The sequence below is a fragment of the Lagopus muta genome, chromosome 27 (genome assembly GCF_023343835.1).
Source record: "Lagopus muta isolate bLagMut1 chromosome 27, bLagMut1 primary, whole genome shotgun sequence".
In the NCBI taxonomy this organism is placed as follows: domain Eukaryota; kingdom Metazoa; phylum Chordata; class Aves; order Galliformes; family Phasianidae; genus Lagopus; species Lagopus muta.
In genome coordinates this window covers 4,394,246-4,418,644 of record NC_064459.1, presented here as the reverse complement: position 1 = coordinate 4,418,644, position 24,399 = coordinate 4,394,246, and the positions used below count along the sequence as shown (strand labels likewise).

Here is a 24,399-nt window from a genome sequence, read left to right as displayed (position 1 = left end):
AGCAAGGCACTGTGTTCTGCTTACTGATGTGTTGGGAGATGTCTGAGGGTCAGTAATGGTATCTATCTGCTCTTCAGATTGAAAGGGGAAAGAATGGATGTAAAAAAATATTCCTCCCTCCCCCCAATAACTGGAGTGTGCGAATAGGGGAAACTGAAAGAACAAATGTAATCACTGCCATTATGGTAACATTCCACATTTCGGTAAGGGAATTACCAGGTCTTATGATTTTAAACTGCAAAAACAAAGCTTCAGGCAGTTCTAAGTGAGGATTTGTTAGGAATCTCTCCTGTTCTCTGTATCAGGCACACTTGTTGTTAGATCCATGTCATCCCCCTCCTGCTGGATCAGAAAAAAACTTACACCAGGCTTGGTGCACAGCAAGCACCCTTAACTTCCTATTGTGCTACACGTTTCCTTTTGGGATTAGACAATAAGATTTATATACAGAGACCAGATAACACGGGGGGATGGGGGGGGTTGACATCTGAAATCTGCAGAAGTACATTCTCAACCAAGGTTATCACACCGGGGCAAACAAACTAAGCAGCTGCTGACGAAACCACGGTTCTACGGTAGGTGAGTGGCTAATCTCATTAATTACAGGACACTACATTACAGATCAGGGATGGGCTGTCTAATCTCCCTATCCCTTGGCTACATTTTTCACAAGTGACTTCAGCTCTAGTTACCCTGTAAGGCAAGGAGGCTGCCCATTGAACCCCAGCTCACCTGGATTCCCTTGTAAAGCACAAACCAGTTAGTCAACACAACTCAACAGCTTATTTAAAAGCAGCTTTGCAATAGCTTGAAAATTACAAGACACCCCTACCCACCCGAGCCCCAGACAAGAAGCACTAGTAAAGTTTGTACTATTCACCTCTAATACAAAAAGTATAGTGTCAAATTCCTAAACACTTGTTTTACTTTTGGACAGAACAGTGAAGGTGGATTCCAAGAGGGTTTTCTCCTGTAGCAATGAGTGAAACATTGGTTCTGTTGTCTGCTTTGTGGGCACTGGTACTATCCAGTGATTCTGTGAGTGGCCCTTTAGTCTTAGGGAGGTTGTTCTATTTGTCCATGGTGGAAAAGAGATTTTTTTGGTACTGTATATGTTAGCATTGGTAATGAGAGAGAGAAGGACGAGGCTGTGGTATCAGAAAATGGTTTGCGGTCTTTGCCAGTGGATTGAGGGTTTTTGTTGTTGCTGCTGCAGTTCTTATATACCTGTGCTATACTCCCACTCTTTACAGTCCTGTGTTCATCCAGGAGCCCTGGATGTTCTTGGCAATTTTAGCTAGGCAATGATTATCTATGCAGGAGAGGATATCTGTGCATTTTACACACTGCTGTGGAACAGCCGCCAGCCTCTCCCCAAGCAGGAACAGTGCCAAGGGAATAATTTCCCCAGCACATATCACAGATGAACGACCCACAGAAAACACTTTTTCAGCAGGTTTACCATGAAAGAAGTTCTTGGCCAATGGCGTCAACCATTTCTACTGCTGTGTAAGATGTGAGGGTTTCCCGTGTACAGCTCAGCATAGTAAAGGCTGCAAGGACAAACCTGCAGTTCATTCACAGTTGTTAAGGATGAGGAGGATATGGTTCCCTGTTTTCGTTCAGTTAATCTGAGATGGAATGCAGTCCTTTGCCTCAGGGCTATATTTCCTAGGCTCCAACCATGAGGATGATGAGAACTGCCCCAAAAGTTTGTGGCTTGTTTTTGTTTTGCTGTATCCACACATGATACTTTTTCTAGTGGGAAATAAGAGCTGGAATGTTACTGAAGGTTTTAAAACCTACTCATAGAACTGTCATTCAAGTGGCATGAAAGGAATGGATTGCAGGGCAGTGCTAAGGGGGGGGGCTGGCCATGAGCCCTTCCTTGCTCTCATTGCCTGCAAGGCCTTGGGGGGAGCAGCTGTTGCCAGGGATAAAAATAATAACAGCACTACTTCTCTGTGCTGTAAGAGAATAGCACTGATATCTTTCCATCTGTTACAAAATGCCCCAGTAACGTTTTTGTAGGAGGGCATGGTGGGTTTATGGCATTTGCTGTAGTAAATGAAGTTAGAAGGTAAACTCACGGAGTAAGGCTCTTTTTTTCGTGGCTTAATGTCTCTTCATGTAAACTACGGGGCTGCAAAAGCAGTGTTGCAAAGCTGGATATCAGCTTTGTGATACTGCAGTTGTGGCAAAAGCTGGGCAGTGTGTCACTTTGGTGGAAAAAGAATTGTTTAAAGTCATTTTAAAACATATGAGTCTGAAAGGGGTCACAGCACAGAACTACCTGGGAGCCTTTGGGAAGATGGAAAATAGAGCAAGGCTGTGTCACCATGGCAGCTCGGTGGGACCTCCAGTGAGCAGCACTGCAGTTCTCCCTGCTGCCTTTTGGTTTGCAAGGAGGCTTCTGAGTTGTTTTTCAAAGGTCATAATTTATAAAACAGAGGAAAAGAATCAGGTTTGGATTTCTGGCCCCTAATCCTGCATTGGGAGCTCCTTTACACAGCTGGGTTTGGGATCAAATCACAGAAACGCAGTTCTCAGAAAAAAATATAACATGGATGTTAAAAAAATATGCTCCTGGAATGTTAAGATTGCAGATCCTTGTCAACATATCTATTTATATAAAATTTACATACTAATTCTAACTTATTCTGAGCGAATATTGTATTGCAGAGCATCCTTGCAGCAGCCTTTGGTGGGGAGAAAAGCTGTGTTTTAATGTGAAATAGAGAAATTAAAGCAGCATTTAACATCTCCTGTTGTACTGCCTTGCTGTTAATGGTAACAAAATCCATTTGTGGCTGCCTTGTTAAATGGCAGCAGAGACATTTCCTCCTGAATGTTAACATTTCTCTCTCTAAAACTGGGACAACACAGGAAGAAGGGAGGATAACTGGTGCAAGCCTCTATAATTAAAAGTGCTAAGTTTTATTAATATCATCCCATGACACTAACATAAAACAACAGAAAGGGAGCATCTGAAAACAGCCGTATCTGCAGCAGATATCTAAGATACAAGAAATGCAAAGTTCCCAGGAGTGGGAGAAAATGGAACAGAGAAGTCTGACTTAAATACTTGCTGTCTGATTGCTGCCCACTAAGAGCAGCGTCATCAAGGAGAACAATTTCCTCTCTATGGAAAACGTTTGTGGTATGATGCACTTCTTTGTCACTTCTCATGGTTATCTTTTAAGCTATATGGGGTTTTTTTTTTCCCTCACCATTTTATTTTCTGGACGTTCAGGCAATTGCATCCTCTCTGATGATGCTGGAGTGATTTGCGCTGCAAAGTCACTTACTGTATCCTAGAGTGCTGCACTCACAGCTGTTTCTTGTGGTTTTATGCTCTAGCAAGATCTTCATCCTCTGTGATTGATACTGAGTGTGTGAATGGTGAGGAATGAAGGGTTCCTATCAGGTAGCAGCAGTGGGCTGACTGAAGAAGCCCTTTAATACTGAACTCATTTCTTAGACCACTTCCCTAGACTTGCAGTGCCAGTTGCAATCAGAGATACTGTAAGGCTAAAAGGATGTTTTCTATGGTACAGTAGGGCAGATCCTCCACAACACAGAAGTACAGCCAGATCAATACAAGTTAGAAATGTAGGCTAGAAGTCCAGCTCCTATTTCAAATTCCTTTCCACTGAGATAAATGGATTAGAAATGTTAGAGTAATATTTAAACAACTAAAGGTCACGAAAACAATACTAGGTTAGAAGTCAGTTCTCAGTGTAGATTCACAAAAGGAAGGTCAGCAGCAAAGAAGCTGCTTTGGCATAACTGAACAAAAGCCAGGAAACAGAATAACAATTCTCTATTGAGCAAAGCAAAATTGAAATCTTACCTCGGGCCCAAAACAGAACAGCTTCTGTTCCAGCATTTTAAAATAAGAAATGATATTCTTTTTAGTACGTAATTCAGAGGGCAGACTTCATGGGAGTTGGGGTTGGATGTGGATTTTGGTATCAGCCCTGATCCCTTCCATCTGCAGGTTTGGTGCACACAGAGGAAATCAGGCTGGACAGGTCTGGCATCTTTCTGCTGCACAAATAGTAGGCAGGCAGAGCTGGATGGTTTCTCACATCTCTATTCCAGTCCAGGATGTAAACACTGCATGTTTCCTGAGTGAGGTGGTGAGGGCTGAGCTCTGCAGAGCTTTGACCCCTGTGTGTGGCTTAGCAGATTGGGACAACAGAAGCAGGAGCCACAGAGAGCTCTGCAGAGCACCACAGCAAGCTGTGGCACTGCCAGGGGAGTCGTTGGGTCTTTGCTGGGGTGGCAAACTGGAGTTAGATTGAAAAAGCAGCAACCAAATTAAAACTGCATCCGAGGAGATGCTGAGAACAATTAACTGCTGGAGAGAGGCTGTAGTGGGTTTCCCAGACAACCACAGCTCACGAAAATTCTGTTGCTTTTCTATTGATGTCATTGGCAATTTTTTTATTCATGATGTTTTGTCCAATGAAAAATAAGTTTCTGGGGAGGAGGAATGGAAGTCACTGCAAGTATAATTCAAAGAACCATGTGCTGCTGAGAAAAGTGACAGCTTGCTGCCAGCTAAGCTGGTATTTTTGTCTTGGTCTTAAATATGCTTGCAGCAGTTATGGGTTCCCATTGCAAACAGGAGTGCTGATGTCAGACTGTGTGAAATACTAACATTTAAAAAATGGTTGGGGAAGTCCAAGTGTTTGTAAGTCCATCTGCTCAGCTGGGAAAGCCATGAAATTGGCTGTTTCAGGTCAACAAGAGCAAGCAAAGTCCCATTCACAGCCATTGATTGTACTGTTCAGATCTGGGATCCCAGATGAAGAAATGATTTTGGATCATTATGGATTTCCCCACTAAGTACCTGCCCTGTCATGCTGCTCTCAGCCCAATACGAGTACTATGGGTAATTCTCAAAGACAGTACAAGTGAGAACACTGGTGGTGTTTGGTTTGGTACCAGTTCTGCCAGGATGCTGACTCACAGTGACAGCTTTTCTCTTTTTTTTTGGTTCAGTTGAAGCAATGAATCATATTTGCATGAGATGGGTAAAAAGTGATGAGAATTCACTAGCTCTGTTCCAGATGTGGGGGTAAATAGACCAAAGGTAATGCAGCCAGCTCTATCTCCTGCACAACATGCAAGCTGTACAGTAAATCAGGCTAATTTCTGGTAGTGATAAGTGGGGGTTATTGTGTTGGTATGAACCTAAAGCAAAATTAAGGTGTGCAGAATGAATTTACCTCCAGCTTTCAGTTCAGGACTGGCAACCTCCTGCATTTTATTTGGTTGTTTAAATCCACCCCAAAGCAACAAGTTTTGTACCACATGAAATTCTGCAAATGGAGAACTTTAGGGCATTGGTCACACATGCTCACAAACACTGACTGCACAGAGAAGGGCTTTGCTCTGTTTTTGTTATCAGAACAGGCAGGAGAATCTGCAGCAAGGCTACATTCATTGAATGACTTTGTAAAAAGAATTGTTTGGTTGACATCTGATATCTAATACTTAGACAATCTATTAATTCCTCAAATCTCTGAACAGGAGAAGGTCAGATTTTCAGTTTTCCTTTAGCTAAACTACAGCAAATGCACAGAGTGAACATGATGCCAGCAAATGGCATTTACATCCACTTTTCAGGTGCGTTAAGTTGGAAACAGGGGGACTCAGGGCCCCAAGAACACAAACTCTTACACTGAGATTAACCTCTAGTGGCTCTAAATACTCACTGCTTAGCACTAGGCATTGTATTTTAGTAGGCATTGTATTCTTCTTTAGCATCACTGTTTCCTAAATATAGGATGTCATAATATTTACCTTGCACAGCTCTGTACCTCGCTCCTTCCTGCCCCTGGGAATGATTGATGTGCAGTCTCATTTTTGAATCTGAAACATGAATTTTAAATGAAAGAGGACTGTAGCACAGGGACAGCTTGTTTTCCTTATTATGGAGATGATTTTTAATAGGGCTGCTTCTGCTCCTCCAACTGAAAATGGCATTGTGGAGATGCATCTGCTTCCTTGGGCAGTGTGCAGAAACCCTTATTTCCTCCCTGCCAAAGAGATTTTCAGGTGTGAAAGTCAGCTGGCCATCGGTTCTTCAATGGAAATGAAGGATTAAAGTCCATTCTGTCTGCTGTAGTTGAAGTCAGGCTCCTCAATCTCAGTTTCTGTTATGTCTGAGATTTTAGAGTGTGTCCTTCCTATTTCCTCCAGGGCACAAGCGAGGGAGTCGAGGTCTCCATCATGTTGGTGTCGGGCTTCCCAGAGGTCCAGAATGACTGCAGATGGGCTGCTTTGTGTAGCAAAATAGGAGAGATTCCTGAGAGGAATAGGGAAAGGTGGAACAGACGGATTAGAGTAAAGAAACCTGCAGCAAGATCTAGTTGGATGAATAGAGGGAATCCTAGTGAACAGCTCATATGTGCATATGTGTGCAGTACAAGTTTAGCTTTGAAGTCTCTTATAGCAAAGCTCCTGACAGTTTCAGAACTATGAAAGAACAGATCCCTGTCCAGAATGAGGACTTGAAGCCAGAATGTCACTCCTGTCAAGTGAAACTGTCAGCAGAACTACAGCTATGGCAGTGCTCCATTTTCTGATTATTATTTTTAAATAGATGGGGGAAATATGATGATGATGTTAATAGATTGCAGCTGGATGAAGGTTGGTGAAGTCATGATTTTTGCTCTACCCTCTAAATTTTATCATTTCATGTCTGCTTATTTAAACTGCTTGAGAACAGTCTTTTTCTACCTCTGAATTTGATTGATAAAAATGCATGCTGCACCATCTAAATGCATCCAAGGGAGAATCAGAAGTTAAAGAACTGTCACAAACTCAGTCTTGCACAAACCATTGTAATCTCTATTCTGCACTGTCCTTCAGTTTCCTGAGAAAGCCAAAATTCCTCAGGATTGAAGAGCATGACAATGCATAGCAAACGCTGCTAGCTAAAGCACAGTGCTGTGACTCACTGCTGCCTGCCTGTAACTTCATTCTCTTCTTTGGTTCAGTTTTGATTTATTGACAACCCTGTGAAAAGGAACTCCTCAATAGGAAGCTGTTTTGTTTCATCCTCTGTGCTCCTGGGCACGTACTTATGGAGGTGGTGACAATCAGAAACCATTTGAGTCCAACGCATTCCCCAGTTCCATTTAGCCAAGTGGGAAACGCAAAATAAGCAGTGAGTGAGTTTTTAGAGTGCCTTTCAGTTTTAATAATCATAACGTTATTGCTCCTAACAGTAGAGTGTAACTTTGAAATATGCTTTTTCCTTAGGAAAACAAAAATCTATAAAACCCATAATTCAGTTTGGAGATGGCAGCCACACAACAGCTGCTCAGCTGCTGTGTTCACAATCATTTCTGAGTGCTCTGGTGGGTTACAACCTGAGCTCAGGATAACACCAGGTGGGATGGTTCAGAGTGGAAGGCAGGTCCTGTTTTCAGTCACTAGTAGTATATAAAAGAACATACCAACTCCAGTTTATCCTTGAGAGTAGGAAAGGCAATTACTATTTATGCATCCTTAATACCAGCAAATAAAAAAAACCCCCATAACACAATAGCAGCAAAATTATTCTTGTTGCATATGTCAATGTTCACCTTTCAGAATTGCTTCCCATTACCTGCTGATGCTGTTTTTCTGTGCTAGCATCTGCCAGTCTTTGCCTTTGGCATTGGGTGTGTCAAATGTTGCACAGATTCTTTGTCTGATGGAGTATGGGATTTTAAATGCTTTTGCACCCATCTGTGCGGGGAAGTTGCTGTCGTCATGTGCAAAGAAAGCAATGGTTTCTCTTTCATTCTATACAGAAGATAAAAGCAAAGCAGTTAGTGCAGCACCGGGTTCTGATCTGGACACGTGCAGGCAGCTCTCCATTGCAGAAACAGTACCATCAATGGTCCTGTGCAGGAGCCAGAAACCGAGACAGGAGTTTTGCATGGCCTCTTCAAGTACCAGAGTACTGGGAGTGCACTCTTATGCAAGGATCTGCCAGCAAGCAAAGCATGTCTACATACATACATGTCTACATACATGTGCTGCTGCCCCAAGGCTGCTTGTGGACAGAGAATGCAAACTGTATCTGAGGTCCCCCTGATAGTTTGCAGATGTGACAACAGAAAACCAAACAGCCAGGAGGGTGTTTTACCTGACTTGTGAAGGAACTTTCTAAAGCATTTAAAAGTGTCATTTTTCTTTCACAGGAGTTTTGTTTATGGTGGGGTTACAAAGTGCAATAGAGCAGTGGAATTCAGGTTCTTTTGGTGGACTGGGCCTGTTCTGTTCCTATGCAATTATACCAGACTTGTGTAACAGTCCCACTTCCATGCATTACTTGTTTCAGTGCAATGCGACATAAATATTAAATAACAGTGATGCTATAGTCTCTTCATATAACATTTATGACACATTCCAAAAGTCATCTGTGCAGAGTACTAGAGGTGCTGCACATATATCACAATGTCTGTCTGTTCAAATTAAACCTGCAGAACAATGGTAGGTTTCATACCCTGCACTTGTGAGATAAGCTGCTGCTACCTGGTTAGTTTGGTGCATCTTAAAGCTGTGAACGATTCAAATACTCAGTTGTTGATTATATTTACTTTACAGTCTAATTATCCCCACTTCTCTCTCACCTTTTCAGAAAGCTGTGTCAGCACATCTCCTTGAGGGGACAATTGTGGCACTCTGAGGCTTTGTGGACAGGTACATCCTTCTTTTTATCCCAATTACATTAGAGGTTTTCTTATTTAGATCGACATTCTGTGCATATTGCTGTTTGCACACAGACACAGATCTTTAATCCAGAAGTTTCTGAATACTTTCTAAACAATCAGCAAAGATGCTGACTAGCCTAAGCATCTTAGTTCTCCTAAGTTCCATAAGTTCTCCTTGCCCTTTGGAGGCATTGCCTGCTTGAACACCATTGCTGTGGCCAAACAGCATCCAGGCAAGCTATTCTTCTTTAAACTCTCAAGATACTCAAAAACTTTCCACAAGAGAAATATGACCATCATCTCCCATACGTATAAATTATTTTTAGTGTTCTAGAATCTCAGTAAATGCTGGAAATAGAACCGAATGCTCTGTGCTTGTTGCAGTGTTAAACAGGGCATGAGAAACGCCAATGAGGTAGAAGGGGCAAAGACAGGGCACAGTTTGTCTCATGCTACACAGCCTGACAAAAGAAAATGAAAAGGAAAGGATGCTTTACCTCGAGGATGGAGGTCTGGATCTGTAGGATTTGCTCGTGCCCCTTGACTTGCCGGACGCAGATCTTGCAGGACAGCTGTGTGGTTGCAGGAGTGTAACGCTCCAGGGAGAAGGCACAGTGCAGTGGCTTCTGGTTACTGCACCACACACGGGAGAATGGGACCTCCTGGGAGAGAAACAGCCCACCAGAATGGGGGAATGAGAGTGAGATTGCTGGATCTTCCAAGAGGTAAAGATGCCAGGAAAACAGCTGCTGTTAACCCTGGGTGTTGCCTCTGGTTCTTACCATGCTCACCGCGGCCCCTTCCTGCTCTATCAGCCCAGTTCTCAAGGTTTCCCCTTACTTAGATATCTGTATGGTGGGAAGGATGCCAAGCACTGAGCACCTGCTCCTGTAGAATGGCCAGGACAAACAAAGGCACTAACAATTTCTCTGGGCTCTGCTGTCTGCCACCTGCTATAAACTGCTTTAACGCTGCACTTCTACATGGTGCTGATTTGTCCCTTCAAGCCTTGAAATGGATTTTGCTAATCTGAGAAATCATTAACATAAATCATTTCCTCATCGTAGTGTCTGACAATGGTTTCATTGCATCAGCTCTTCCAGTTGTTCTAGACAACCCAAACTTAAAGCCTTGGTATGTGGGAGAGAAATGAGTAAACACTTCAAAGGAACCACAGCAGAAAACATTTCACTGAGCCAGTGCAAGTTGGTCAGCAGTTTCTGTTAAGAAACAATCATCATCTTCCTCAGCTGACGTTCAAATGGTACTCAATTATAAAATGCAAATGTTTCTTTGCCTTCAGTATCAGCATTGTGGCACCTTTCTGCCAGCAGAGGATCTTCACACCCTTCTCAGAAACCTCGAGTCCTTGCTGTGCTCAGAGCCTTCCTTAAAGCAAACACAGCCCCACAGTCTTCAATGATCAGACAGCAAATCAAAAGACAGGGCTGTTTTTATAATACGAGTTGAGGCAAAACCTGATTTGTTGTATTAATAGAAACCTTCCATGTCATTACATTGAAGACGTGTTTTTTTTTGCTAAAAATCAAGATGAAAGACATCTGTATTTTAAAACACCAGCTCGCTCTATTTGCCAGCACATGGCTTATAGCTTCCAGTAACCAATACATTTGAAATTCATCTTATGTTTTGATTTACACTTTCCTGTTTTCAACAGCCTCTCTAATTAATGTCTTACAGGAAAAGTAATTTGCTCTTCATCAGTTCTAAGAATGCGTGTGCTGTAATTTGAAGTCATGACATTTAAATACTGACATATATCCTCTCATTTTCAGCCATACATTCATAATTATACTGAAATTGGAATGACAAAGATATCAAAAATGTTTTCAGTAGCAATAAACACCATTGGAGGTAGTTTAAATAAGGAAATGCACAAGCTTGCTTTCTATTAAAAGATACTTGTTAAGTATTCTGCTGCATTTGAAATGTTTCATTCTGCTTTTGACAAAATCATAATGCAATGCATTTTTATAGCATCTCAGAGATTAAAACCACACCATTCAAAAATAATAGGGAGTTGTCCTGTTATGTTTGTGCCAATGGAAATTCTTACTGCCTCCGAATTAAAATGCAAACAATTAAGATGGGCAATCACCTGACAGGCAGTAAAAGGTTTGATTCTCCAAAGGAAAGGAGGGATATCGAGGACAGATATCTGGAGACTGAAGGTATTCCCTTTGAAATGCAGAAGTTTGGGTTCATCCAGTAATTGTCCTCCTTGGAGCCTTTCATCCAGAACCACTTCCTGCAATGGCAGAGGAGAAAAGAATTCTTTACTATTAGAAACAAACACCGACTGTGATGAAAATTCATCTTTGTGAAAGGAACTGAGGCCATCCACAGCAGTGGGGTGTTTCTGTCACACAGTGGGCTCTGCCATTTGTGCTCCACCACTGGACTTCCAGGGATGCCGTTAGGCTCTGTCAGCTCTTTTGCTGTCCTTGATGCTACTTAGGATTATTTTCTTCACTCCCTCAGTGTCAATGCCAACACACCTTCCCTAGGACTGCAGTAATTGAGAAAGAGACCACAAGGGTCCTGCAGCTCTTTAACGCCTGTCTTCATGTTTCAGTTCCAAGTTGAAGCTGGGCTTTTCCACTGGAAGTTACTCTGGTGGCTCTGCTGAACGTCACAGTTTGAGAAACAAGATTATTTTTATACAACTCGAGAAATTATAGAACATTATAAAATCGTACATTAAATATTAACTAAAAGCATATAAAAACATAAAAATTACACTACTTAGAATTTCATTTTTATGAAATGCTATAAAACTGCTACACAATACTAAATGATTACAGCTAGGGCTTATTCATAACCGATGCTGAGTCACTGAACTGTGAACACGAGAGCCAGATTTTCCTTTATATGTTCAACAAATACCTGAAGAAGGAATTTGGGCCTCTGAATTTCAGGCAGATACATCCAGGAAAATACTTCCAGCCCACAAATTGTGTGAATAATATAAAGGGTATAATTACAAAGCCACTGTAAATCTTTAACCATCCCTTCAGTGGCTTTGATTTTATTAGAGCACAAAGGCGTTAGCGTGTGCTCCATTAAGATTTGTGTCTTTATTCTGTACAATAGGAAGGGGAAGTAAAAAAATTTGGTTACAACCGTTTCCATTTCAGCTCTCAAAAGAAAAACACTTTGTTAAAGCTTCTTGAATCACCATGGCTACAATAGCCTGTGAATCTTATTGTTTTGCCTTGGAATGCAAAGTCATACTAATTTTAATTTACGCTTGGGGATTTTTTGGTTTAATTGTTTTTTTAAAGGAGAAATGCACAACTATCTTTTCCTACAAGAATTTAATTATGAGAATACAATCTCTTCTTGCTCATATTATAAAAAGGAGAGGAATCCCTCAAGTGATTAATGACAGCTAAGGGTAATAAGCGTGATAAGGAATACACATCACAGTTCCAAACTGCTGCTGCAGCCCTAGGGATAAAGAGATGCTAATATTCCATAAGGGAAAAAAAATTAAAACCAAAACATCCACGTGAAATTACGTACCTGGAATGCACAAGGTGTGTTATCCATGCAATACACTCTCAGATTGTAATCCAGAGAATTGCAAGACAGGCAGCCAAAAACCGCTACTTTCAGCTGTCGGACGGCACACTCAGAGATGGGTTCTCCAATAAGTGCATAAGTTCCAAAGCTGTTTAAGAGAATGTGACAGGCATAAGGATCCAGCAGGCAGTAGCAGGAAGTAGTTTCCTCTTCCACAGACATCACTTCCTGCAAAACGAAATTCAAGTTTAAAAAACAACCACCAACAAAAAGGCTTTGATAATAGATGTCATGACATCATTTGTATACAACTGGAATGCAAAGTTATTCCCAAGAGCCAGCTTCATGTCCTTAAACTCATGTTGATCTCAAAGAACGAGGAAAATTGTCTAACTATGCAAGTGAATAGCCTCCATTTAGCCCTGAATCAGCAAGAGGATTTCTGGCAATACATTGTACAGAATTCAATGCATACAGCATATAATAATGACAATGCCTAAGCAATTTGAGCTTCTTTTTTCAAGTGTTCTTGACTCCCTATCTAGTTTTTTTTCCCCCAATGTCAAGGTAAGAAATTACCTTGAAGATTGAAGTCAATAAGCAAACCTTGAACAATCGCAGGTATTTGACATCCTTTCAGAACATCCGCTACAGTTGTTTACCTTCATCAAAAAACTACCTAACCCACTCTTTTGTATTTCATGCTTCGTTCTGCATTACAGCATCATTAGATGAGATATCTGAGCAAGCTGCAGCCTGGTGTTACGCTCCTCATTAATTCTGGGCTGCTTGTAACCGACACTGATGGGGCTGACAGTGGATTGAATGAATTTTATGAGGAAAACGAAGCTGAATTTGAAATGGTTTAAACAAGAGCCACAACAAGATGGTGGTTTACAGGAGGAAACGGATAGAGTTAAGGTATCCACAAGTGTTTTAATGACTCTTTGTTTTCTTTACAATGCAGGGAATCAAACAGTTCCATCAGGAGCAGTGCAATAAAGTGTTGACCCTTTTCCTCTATCTCTCAGTTCAGCGCTTGAACAGAATTCAACTACTTTGAAACAAAATGCAAAATCTGTTTCTTTTTTTAAAAGGAGAAAAGATGCTTCCTTTAAAACTGTTTTGATTGTTCTGTCCCTTGCACCATCTTCAACCAGCTCCTGCCTGATTAACAGCAATCATGTTTTCCATTTAGTGTATATAACTTTTCAGTGGGAGCAGAAGGATGAACGTACCTCCCATTTTCCTTGCTGAGTCCTTTTCTTCAAGTGGATATTCCAGTGCTCTGAATTTACTTCTGCACAGTGTGGGATAGTCAAGGCAAATGGAGAGCTGACAGAGACATCCGAAGGGCCACATGTCACTTCTGGTCCCAGGAGGACATCTGGGCCTTCTGGCTGTAGGCTGGGGATGAATAACAATGCTTAAGGACCTTTTTAAATGAGTGAAAATGTACTCACACTAACTGCAATACGAATTTTAAATGTTTTAGTTAAAAATCCAAGTAAGTGCTTCGTTCATCTGTTGCAGAAAAGATAAGCAAGCCAAACTAGAGCACTAATTTTCATATAGATTTGGTAGCAGGAAGTGAAACAGAACTATTGGGCCACAAGTACTTAAATCATTGGCTGCCTTTTTAGGTTCTGGTCTTTAAAATACATTTTGATTTGCTTAAACAAAATGAAACACTGGAAACTATACAAGTAAGCCTCGTGTTGTGCACCAGCTGGTAGTGCTACCATCTAATTCTGCCTGCAAAGAATGCCATTAACAGTATTTCCACAGCAGTGAAGATTAAACAATATTTCCCCAGAGGAGATGTGAATAGAGTTTTGGTTAAGTTGTGCCATTGGTGACGATTCCTATCTAAAAAAAGCCCTGATTTTTCAAGGCCCAGGAATGAAATAAAACACTGCAGATACAAACAGTTCCCCCCCATCACTTCTGCTCCTATCAACATATATCTCATATCAACCTATTTCAATATCTGAACGAAGACTAGAATAAAAGTGACAGCTAAACCATTCCCAATTAACCTAAATCAGAACAATACCACCCTTGTTCTCTCCAACACATTTTATATTGACTTCAAATCCTTACAAGAACCACAGAAGTCTCCATTCTTGTATGCATCTACTTATGTGGTTAACTCCTGCGTTAAATTAAATTGCACTGAGCACGATACCATGTGCACAAGGTTTCATTCAGAATCTACAACACGAGCTGCTGTATTTTTAATGGTTATAATTCTTCTGCTGGTGAGGTACAGCACAGCTATTCTCTCCCTCAGTTCAGACGGGTGAAAGATGCATCAACGTTGCCTCAACTGGCAGTAAAACAGCCTGTGATAATTTTCTGTTGGGTTTGCTCCCTCCGTTTCTGCCCACGATAAAGAGGAAAGCAGTAGGCAAAATTTGCTGCTTGTATTTAATTAACCTATTTTAACTCCCTTCTGCAGAACCATTGCAGATAAAACAGCTGTGGGTTTGGTGTTTTGCCCCCCCCCCCCTCCACTTCTTCTTCTCTTCCTTTTACATATCTTAATATTCCACTGAGAATGATCAAAAACCTGTAGCAGCAGATGGGGACAGAATAGGAAAGTTCTCACAAAGGAATTCAGATAAGAGGGGGAAGAAAAATTAGAATAGATTTCAGATTAAGTTTCAGAAAACAGTTCCAAGCTTTAAAATTCATAGGAGCTTTGTATGATTCAGTTTGCTCTCTTCAACTCATTTCTTAAAATCTACCTCACAAAAAAAATAAAATAAAACCACACCAAAAAAACTCCTACAAAACTAAAACAAGCACCACATCTGAAAACAAAGACTATGTTCCACCAATCCTGGCAGCTAAAAGCCAACTGGGAAGTAAACATTTCTGTAGGAACGACTGTAAAAAAAAAAATCTAAAATAATCTGCTTCTCTGACTGTGCTTTGTCATAAAAGAAAGGAGAGGACTCAATCCCAAGCATCTGACTTGGGACCAAAATCTCTCAGCCTTCTAATATGGAATGAAGGCCACTGAAGTGATTGCAGCAGAGTTGATGAAAACACCCACAGCTGCTGCTGGCAACAGAATTTAAAGCCATGTATCTAACAGAGCATCGTACATCACAGCAGTGTGGCCCTACCAGCACCACTGAAGACAGATATTCCATTCCTATAGACAATCTTCACGTGAAATCCATGAGATGAGCCACTTGCACACATTCTGCATGCTACTGACATGGGCTTTCTACATATGTTTTACCTGGACTCTCTTGGGTTGATAGCAAGATAGATCTCCCATGAGCTCTCTTCAGGAATTGCTCCATGTGGCACCAACAGACTGACTCCTACAACAGAGCAAAGGCAGAAGTTACCTTTGGGAAAGATGCTAAATGTAAAGCTGAGTTTAAAGGAAACCCTGAGTAAAGATCACGAGAATTCAAACAATAACCTGCTAGCTAGAAATGGAGGCATCCAACCATTATAGAAACTATTGAGTGTGAGAGTTTATTCAGCACCGTATGAACATGGTGGTGCAGTGCAAACATGCTGCAGGAATATGATCTCAACATCCTTTATTTGATGTTATATGTTCCCAGCTAATTTAACTGAAGTGAAAGTCTCAAATTCTGTCTCACAAAACTCTCAAGTCACAAAACAAACTGTACTCCTTAAACAATGCAAATTGAGCATTCCTCTTGCAATGCTTCAGTGCATAGCCCAACCTTGAAGTGCTCATCTCAAAGAAAGAGCAAACCAGAAAGCCAGGAGCACAGTAATGAAAGCCACACCAGAGTTCTCCTATTTCTCCTGAGACACCTTAATTGTTATGTGCTGCAAACTTTAATAATATAATGAAGCCTGACAGTGTTAATGCAGTCAGGTGCTGATGTGTGTAGACTCTGCTTTGAATTTGACCCCATTATCTGAGATCCTGATCCAAGAGCAATTTCCTTTCCGGGCAGTGCTTCGTTTGGATCAGGATCCAAGTGAGCTACAGCTTTGATTAATATAACTTTCATGCTAAAGACATCAAGAGGTGGTAATTTGTAGCAGTTCAAATAGGCATAATATGTCTTTACTACTAATCCCAAGCTTTGTTTTTTATCATAGCCACCTCCTGTGTGGGCAAGAGGCTCTACTTCGCAGACTTTGCATTATGGAAGCTCCTACTTTTTATGTATTTAATTCATAGAATGAATGGATACAACACTGCATCAAGCAAAATGAATTTCGTATAAAATTATGTGCTATTAATAAGAAAGGATCTACTCACCTGTATTTGGAACCACTAAACGACCTCCCAGGTGTCCAAAGATAGCAGTTGTCTTCAGCTCATTTCTTGTTGAAATTGAAGACAGGTTCTGAATATATGCAGCCTTGTTTCTAGCCTGCATTGTTCCAAACCCTCTAGCATTCCCATGAGGAAAAGTTCCAGAATGTGCCTTTCCAGGATATTCAGCCCTCTCTGTCACCCCTAGGGAAACCATGAACGAACTCTGAACTTTGACTTTGATGTCTGACAGTGGGTTAAACAGTGAAGACTCTGTCATTAGCTCCTTGTCCATTGGATCCTGCAGGCAGATAGGTCCACTGTACGTTCTGCTCACTGTCAAGTCAGGCTGCATGGATGAATTCAAAAGCAGGGAGTTACCTGGTGAAATGAAGTGGATCAGGCAGTTAGTTACTGTATTGTAGAGCGTGCAGTGAAGCAGAATAATGCACCTAGATAACACACTGCTGAAGAAATGATACTGTGGATAGGGAACATTCCATCCATTTTGTGTAGATCTTCATAAATCACAGAGAAGTGGGAATGTGGAATCTTGGACTGCAATCCTAATCATGCACTGAATTTGAGTTACAATCCTGAAATGAATAGATGTCTTTGATTTAAACTATGCCCTTAGGTTACAAGAGCTGCATTTACATTGAGAAGTGAGAAATAATAGAGACACGGGTCTAAGTAGCCCAAGACCCATGACTCATGTCTGATTCATGCATCGTGACTGGTGGTGTTGTGTTTTCTTTATTAAACAGCCATGGAAATGTTTACGTACTGTATGATATTCCATGCACACCTGCCTCAGTGCCCCATTAACCCAACCCAAGTTCCAGCCTGAACTGTGCCACTAAGCCTGCTGCAGCTAATTCCTCCCTCCTTAGCAATGTCTGGAGCTTAAATCACTCTGCACTCGAGAGCTGCCTGCAAATAAAAAGTCAGGCCTGTATTTCACTGTCACTTTCAGTGAACCATTAGATGCATTTGTAAATCCTAAGCAGTACTCAGCTGCACTTTGATTTCCCCATCTATAAATTGGAGCTAGACAGGTAAGACTTAAGAGATCTCTCTGATGTGCATCTAATGCTAACTTGTTTGATGCACTCAGCACACGCTGCAGCCCTGGGAAAAATAATTGTATTTGGAGAGTAAAAGCTCTCTTTGCTCTGTTCTATGCAATATAAAAGAAAAGTACCAAAGTAAGCACTGGAAATTTACATAACTGAGCTTTAATTCCTTGTATCAGACATCTCTGCCTGACCTCACCATCATTTCCTTTTTGATTTACTCTTCTTCCCTGGCAGCCTCAAATCTTAAAATCAAAGAGGACGCTGTTGAGACCCAGATGAAACCATGCAGAAGCTCCATCAGGTACTTGATCACTGTTCTGCACTTCAGGCAATTCCAATGTGCATAAATCCATGAAGGAACTTCTGCTCTGTTCTGGATTTGGTTCTGTGTGCGTGCTTTTGTTTTTAATTACAAGCCATTGGGTAGAACTTTTTGGTGAGCTTGCACAAAAGGACAGCTTCATGCCTGAGGAAAAGTGGATTGAAAGTAGGACAAGACTAATAAGGGGAGAAATATCACAGCTGTCCATCCAGAAGCATTCTAGCTCAGATAACTTCCTATGAGTCACAAACATCAGCATAGAATCTAATGACAGTATTTCTGAAGCGCATAAAGCATGGTCAAGAAAGACCGTATGTCCAAATTGCTGTGACAAATCAGTAACAGAGATTACAAAAGACATCACTGTTCAACCCCCAGATCCCACTCCACATGCCAGATCTGCCCTTCCCTGGCTCCAGATGTGTCTGCCTTAGCTTTAGGCTGGAATGCCCTCCTGCAGCCAGTCATCGCATATGAGCTTAGTATCTCTTTGTAGTAGGGGCTCTGGAGAGAAGAAAATGAAATCACAACACTAACCTTGTCTGACTGTCTTAAAATTAAATGTCTGGAAGCCTCCTGTCAGTGCAGATGAATCAATCACATCCACGCCGTACTCACTCTGACTCCGTCTGTAAAGGGTAACACCAACCACCAGCACAGCTACAGCAATCACTGCTGCTCCCAGGCCAGAGTACAGGGCAATGTCACTGGCTGTCTCTATATCTGAAGGAGGAAAAAAAAGTGGGTACTGAGTCAGTAACACTCATGAAAATGCCCAGTGTGTTCCTAGCAATGGGGATTGTCCGCAGCCACAGACTCACAGCCAGAGGAATAAAGCTTGAGGCATAAACTTGGGGCAGATCACAGCAGGATAGAACACCGAGGAGCAAGCATTTGAAAGCATGAACACATTTCCTGGTGCCTCATTCCGTGTACTAAGCTTATATTGATTTAGGAGTTGCATCATGGTATTTGAGGTTTTCTTGAAGTGGGATAGTTGGACTTGTAGCAGTCAGAAGCAGAGTGCTTACCACTAAATACCTTCTCTCCTCAGCACACCCTGCTAGCTCGGGCTGTGCACTCAGGTATGCCATCTTTTACCGTTCTTGCCCAGTGGAGATCATTAAAGTATGGTAATACAGCCCTTAGAGGGGAGAACGTGGAAGAACTGAAGCCAGGGGGAGTTGTTTTATGTACTGCAGGATTCTCATTTACTGACGGCTTCCAGGGACATGTAAGTTTTTTGTTTTCAGTTCTAGAACTAATCCAGGATGCCATAAATCCTCTGAAAAAAAAAAAATTCTTAGTGAAGATTTTCCCTTCCTTCCCTTTTTGTTTTTTGTGAGCTTTAGTTTAAGAAGGAACAATCCACCCTCTCAAAGCTTGAAGAATGGCTGACAGTATCCTGCATATCTTGGTGGAATCCTGCTGTTGGAAACAAGCTGGAACACAAAGCCTTTCCTCTGACCACGTCCATATGTTAAGCTTACAACCAACTTTCCTAAGACTTCCAACTTTTTACAGCAGAGGAATTTCTTTTTTTGAAAGAATGAACCCAAATAAAACCTGCAAATATTATGTAATTGAATTATCCAGTCCTGCTGTTCTAGATCTCCTGGGATTTAGGACCACATACCATGAAATTAAACTACTTGGAAGTGCACATAGTGAGTCTTCAGACAGCTCCCTTAATGCCAAACTCCAGCTTAGAGGAAGAGATAATGGTGTACGTTCACCCTGTGCATCACCTGCTATCTCACTCCACTGTGGAGTGAGACAGAATAGCACCTTCTTGCTATCAGGTGAGGAGCATGTTGGTACAAAACATGCATTTATAACAAATGACAGTGACAAAAAATACTCAGGAAAAACAGACTATTCAGTACCACTGAATATCTATGGTAGGAAGTCAAATCCAACATGTTAAGCGAAACTACTTCATGTTTGGGAGGAGGCTTCTGCTGTGCATCTTATTTTTTCTGGAGTCAGATGACTTTATTTCAGCTGGATTCTTGAACATGAAACCACAAACCACTGAAATGGAGGAAATTATGACCTATGGGCAGCATTTGAAAAGCTGGTGTTTGTGGCTCACCAGTTTCCCCACATGAACTACATGGCTGACAACAATGCAAAGTTGAACTTCCTAGGAAGGCAAAGCAGCTGCCAAATGCAATCATGAAGTTCAACTGTATTCTAACAGAAATAAAATCACCATACGAATTGCAGCAGTGAGGAAACTGAGTAGGAAAACACTGCTCTAAGTAGGCTGAGACACATAGAGATTTGCTATTTTCAAATAACCTCATACTGAAAAACATTCCAATTTTTAACATGTTTGCAATCTGCTTGAAAAGGAAAACAACAACAAAAACACCACCGAGCTTTTAGTTAGTGCAAATATCAACTTCCAGGAGACATCCATCCACTGTGGCCTCTCACGACAAGTAATCACAACTGAGAAACCTCAGAAGTAAACAGCTCAGTTCCAAATTCACAATTACAACACGCTTTTACCAAATAAATTACTGAGAAAAAGATTTCTTTTTCTGCACCATTTTGCAATTTTTAATTCCAGAAAGTCAGCTTTTAGCTGACAATGGAAATGTATCAGAATAACAAAGGGAGTTGCCTCTATTCTACATTTTCCATCTGAAATAAGAAACACAAGAAGACCAGGGCACAAAGATCCTGGAAATACCTCAAACCAAGAATACTCGAATCCCAATCCAACATATGAATCACATACTGTTGTACCTCCATTTTATTCTTTGGCACCACGTACAGAAAGTACAGAAATTGATCATGTTTCCATCCTTCTAATTTACTATTTCCAGTCTATTTTCTTGTTACGGGGAATTAATTGTGATACTTCATCACCAGCTTCATTTTTGTAGATTGGTACAAACAAGTCAAGGGAAAGAGTGGTATCTGTCTCCAACAAACAAATGGGAATAGTTGGCCAATGATGGGTTAAGAATTGCATCCTCCCAGCTTTGACGTATCTGCTGCTAAGGGCTTCAACTTTTACACATTTCAGTTACAGGACACACGTTGGTGGTAATTGTAGCCTATATTTCACTCCACCTTCTGACACTGTTACACAACATTTATTGAAAGCACATTTGATGGTAATGAAGTTTCTATTAACTATGATTAAGTTTTCTACAGCACCTGAAGATAATTTAAGATGCGCAGGAGCAGAAAATGAAACATTTGGTTTAGTACATTAGGAAATGTAATTGATTAAATTATCTCATTTACAATAAGTGCTTTCCAGGAGATATGCAAGGCGTGTATTTCCCCCAGTCTCCCATTAGAGTTTGCTAGGAGATTGGAAAGATTCTTTCTGCTTCCCATCCTCCCTTATTTTCCACCTCCCTTGCTTTTGATGCCCCTTAGCAACTCGAAATCCATTGCTTCACACAGCTAGTCCTTGAGAGTAAGGACCAAAAGTCAGAGCATAATGTAAAGGCTAGTTAATAGAACAGGTTGTTTCTCAATTATCTTCATAATTGACTTTGATTTTGCATCAGTGATGATTCATGCAGTCTTAAACGAAGTTCCTGTTTCACTGAATAGCAGCAAGCTGTACGACATGTTTTTAACCCCACAGCTAAAGAAACCATTTAATTCTCCAAGGAACCTTATGTGCTAAAAAAATCAATGCCATTAAGGTATTTTTTTGGTTGTTTTTTTTTAATAAATCAGAAATTAAAGCAATTTAACTAATGTTCTTTCAAGACTCTCTAATTAAATGGGAACAGCACAGATGTACAAAAATGCATCACTTGCATTCAGTCTCACACAGATCGGTTGGTGCGACCCAGCAGGAGGCAGTTCCAGGAGCACAGAACATGGGATGCACCTCCCATGAAATCCCATAATGGGATTCCCGTGACAAACACACAATTCAGATTCATCACAGAAGACTCTCTCTTTAAAGAAGACACAATTGCATCCACTACATAGGATGCACAGGACAAATGGATTCTTGTTCCAAGTCCTTCAAAGGAATTAAACAAAAAAATGTATTTATTAATCTAGTTATTTATTAGTCAAAATTCAAAGAAATTTTGTCGAAAATTAAGCAGTGAGTAATCCTCAAAATGCTGTATAAGGTTTGTAAGAGAAAAGCAACATCTTAGCTTTAAAAGAGAATAGGCCTCATGGATGTTGTGACTTTGATGGAAGGGCGCCTTCTCTTTTAATGAAATCTTTCAATTAATCAATCTAAACCAGAGGTACCACTCTTATTTTAACTAAAATTCCATTGAAAACAATGGAAAACTGAGAAACAATGCAGGATGGGAGCTCCTGAAAAGCAGCATACAAATGATACGTAGTAAAGCACATCAGCACCCTTCACCAGCTGATAAATCGAGTGAGCTGACCAAGGCAGAGCAAGTAGTGGAGACAGATTAGAACCAAGAAAGCCAAACTCCTGTATTACCTCTTTAGTTTTCCCCTAATCACAAGTCCTCAAAAGATTGATGTGAAGATATGCAGGGCTCAGCAAGACACAAAATTACTGAAGAACAGTCACTCCTTTTATTTTTAGTCTAAAAGCTATGATCACCAAGCCGCTAAAAAGATGCTTTCAGTAGATATTGCTTTCAGTAGATATGAAAGCCTTTCATACAACCTTCAGCTGCATTCAGTTTCTAAACAAATAAAACAGAATGGCAGAGAAGATGAGAAAAATCATATTTACAAGAGGAAAGAAAATAACTTACTTTGGGATTTTATTTCATGAAGAGGTTTTTTATCTAGAGAGAGAAAGAGACAGAGACAGAGAGAGAGAGAAAGTTGCACTTAATAAATTTACATGGAGCATATCTATTTCCTACATCGCGTCTGTCTAGCTCTATAAATGAAACATTTTCTCTGTATTTGCTGACAATATGAATATTTTACGTTGTCCACATTTTTTTTTTCACCTTCTTTTTCTAAATCTCTTTTGGGAAGTTCTTTTTCAGTCATTTCTCACTTGGTTTATTTGAATATTTGTTAGCTTTTTTTGGATGCTCTTATTTAGAGCACAGTGCATCCAACAGGGAAGTTCAGTACATGGTAGTGGATCACTTGACAGTTCAGTTATGAATTTTTTCTTTGTATGCTTGATATATTAAAAAAGTTGGTGACATTTTGAAAAATTATCCCTCAAAATATACAATATACTCATATTTAGGTCTCTATTAAATACACAAAACTATTGACCTGTATACTTGCATAAAAATAACACCCAGAACCAACGCACTACCTGAACATGTAAGTATGTATTTGCAAATGTGAAATCAACTTCATCAAGCTGGGGTTTTACTAAACTACTAAGGTTTTACTAAGCTACTAAAGTGTGGACTGGGCTTTCTGGATCCATCCACAGTCAATCAAAAACCAAAGCAAGAACTGGGAAAAAGTGATGTTCCTGGGACTGAAAAGATGCCTTCTTCCTGTTACTCCCAACTTCTCTGGCCAGGGACTGAAGAGGGGATAACCTGAGCATGCACAGCCCCCGAATTATTGCTGTTTCATTCATTGACTCCAAGTCAGGAAATTCACACTGGGAATTAGAACTGTTCCTGCTTGTTCAGAACACGGCCACGTATCTCCAGCATCTTATGTTCTTCCCTTTACTTTCATTAGAGTTCCTCCTCGTTAACCAGAGGAATGTTTCATTTCTATTTTTGCCTCATGAAAGGAACAAAGTTAACAAGTTGTGCCTGATAAATAACCTCCAAGAGATTAGTTATCTGAAGCTCTGCACTGCATTTCCTTCGTGATTCCCAGTGGGATGAAAAGCAGAGAAGGAAAGGAACATATCAGAAGATGAGCAGGGAAAAAGAATTCAAAAAATAGGGTAATTGCATCAATTCCTATTAGCTGAGAAAGCAATTATGCTCCTAAAAATAATTTGACATCAGTATATGTATACAGCACAACCCATAAAGGAAGATGCTTTAAGATGAAAGAAATTAGACATTTAATACTTCAATCTAATTGAATGCACATGGAAATTTCAGAGCCAGCACGTTCTCTCTGCTACTGCGCAGCAAAAAGAGGAGCAACAGCTTCTGTGTAATGGGGCTTTGGATTCCTCTTATGCTGTTCAAGTCCCAGTTAAAGTCTGTTGTGTGTAAATACTAGGAAGGCTCTCAACACCAAATTACTTTGCATTGGTACCAGGCCTGTGAGTGGAACTCCAAGCACTCTACCCTTTTTCTTCTACCTGCAGTAAAACCGATAGAGATGTGACCAGTACTTGAAACCTTTGTTCATGCTAAAAGCTTCAGAGAGTTTTGTCCTAAAATACTTCTTGAAAATTCACTCTTGGAATCAGCATTAAACAGAAGAGCTAGTCCTTGAAAGAGAGCTGCATAGCATGGCACTGACCCACTGCACTTCTGTTACATCAGAGAGCAACCAGAGCTGATGCTAAAGTGATAACTCAATGCCACAGAGACTGAT

The 24,399-nt window shown here is 40.7% G+C and overlaps 1 protein-coding gene and 1 long non-coding RNA gene across 5 annotated transcripts in view; one reads left to right on the top strand and one right to left on the bottom strand.

Annotated features, from left to right (window-relative positions):
• LOC125685205 (uncharacterized) overlaps positions 1-9,204 on the top strand; it is a 65,378-nt gene extending 56,174 nt beyond the window's left edge. The window contains exons 2-3 of the long non-coding RNA XR_007373398.1: positions 8,648-8,709; positions 9,105-9,204. This is a non-coding gene — a long non-coding RNA (uncharacterized LOC125685205). The remainder of the gene's footprint in view (positions 1-8,647; positions 8,710-9,104) is intronic.
• The window catches only part of UNC5D (unc-5 netrin receptor D), a 140,030-nt gene continuing 116,095 nt past the window's right edge, over positions 465-24,399 (bottom strand). For 2 of the 4 annotated variants that reach the window (XM_048928097.1, XM_048928094.1), the window contains exons 8-17: positions 22,668-22,700; positions 18,469-18,654; positions 16,534-16,911; positions 15,520-15,604; positions 13,505-13,673; positions 12,267-12,494; positions 10,840-10,989; positions 9,218-9,382; positions 7,628-7,806; positions 465-6,319 (exon numbers count right to left, since the gene is read on the bottom strand). In XM_048928097.1, coding sequence (XP_048784054.1) covers positions 6,115-6,319; positions 7,628-7,806; positions 9,218-9,382; positions 10,840-10,989; positions 12,267-12,494; positions 13,505-13,673; positions 15,520-15,604; positions 16,534-16,911; positions 18,469-18,654; positions 22,668-22,700 — 1,778 coding nt within the window. In that variant the 3' untranslated portion in view covers positions 465-6,114. The remainder of the gene's footprint in view (positions 6,320-7,627; positions 7,807-9,217; positions 9,383-10,839; positions 10,990-12,266; positions 12,495-13,504; positions 13,674-15,519; positions 15,605-16,533; positions 16,912-18,468; positions 18,655-22,667; positions 22,701-24,399) is intronic. The other 2 variants (XM_048928098.1, XM_048928095.1) reach the window with 2 other exon arrangements.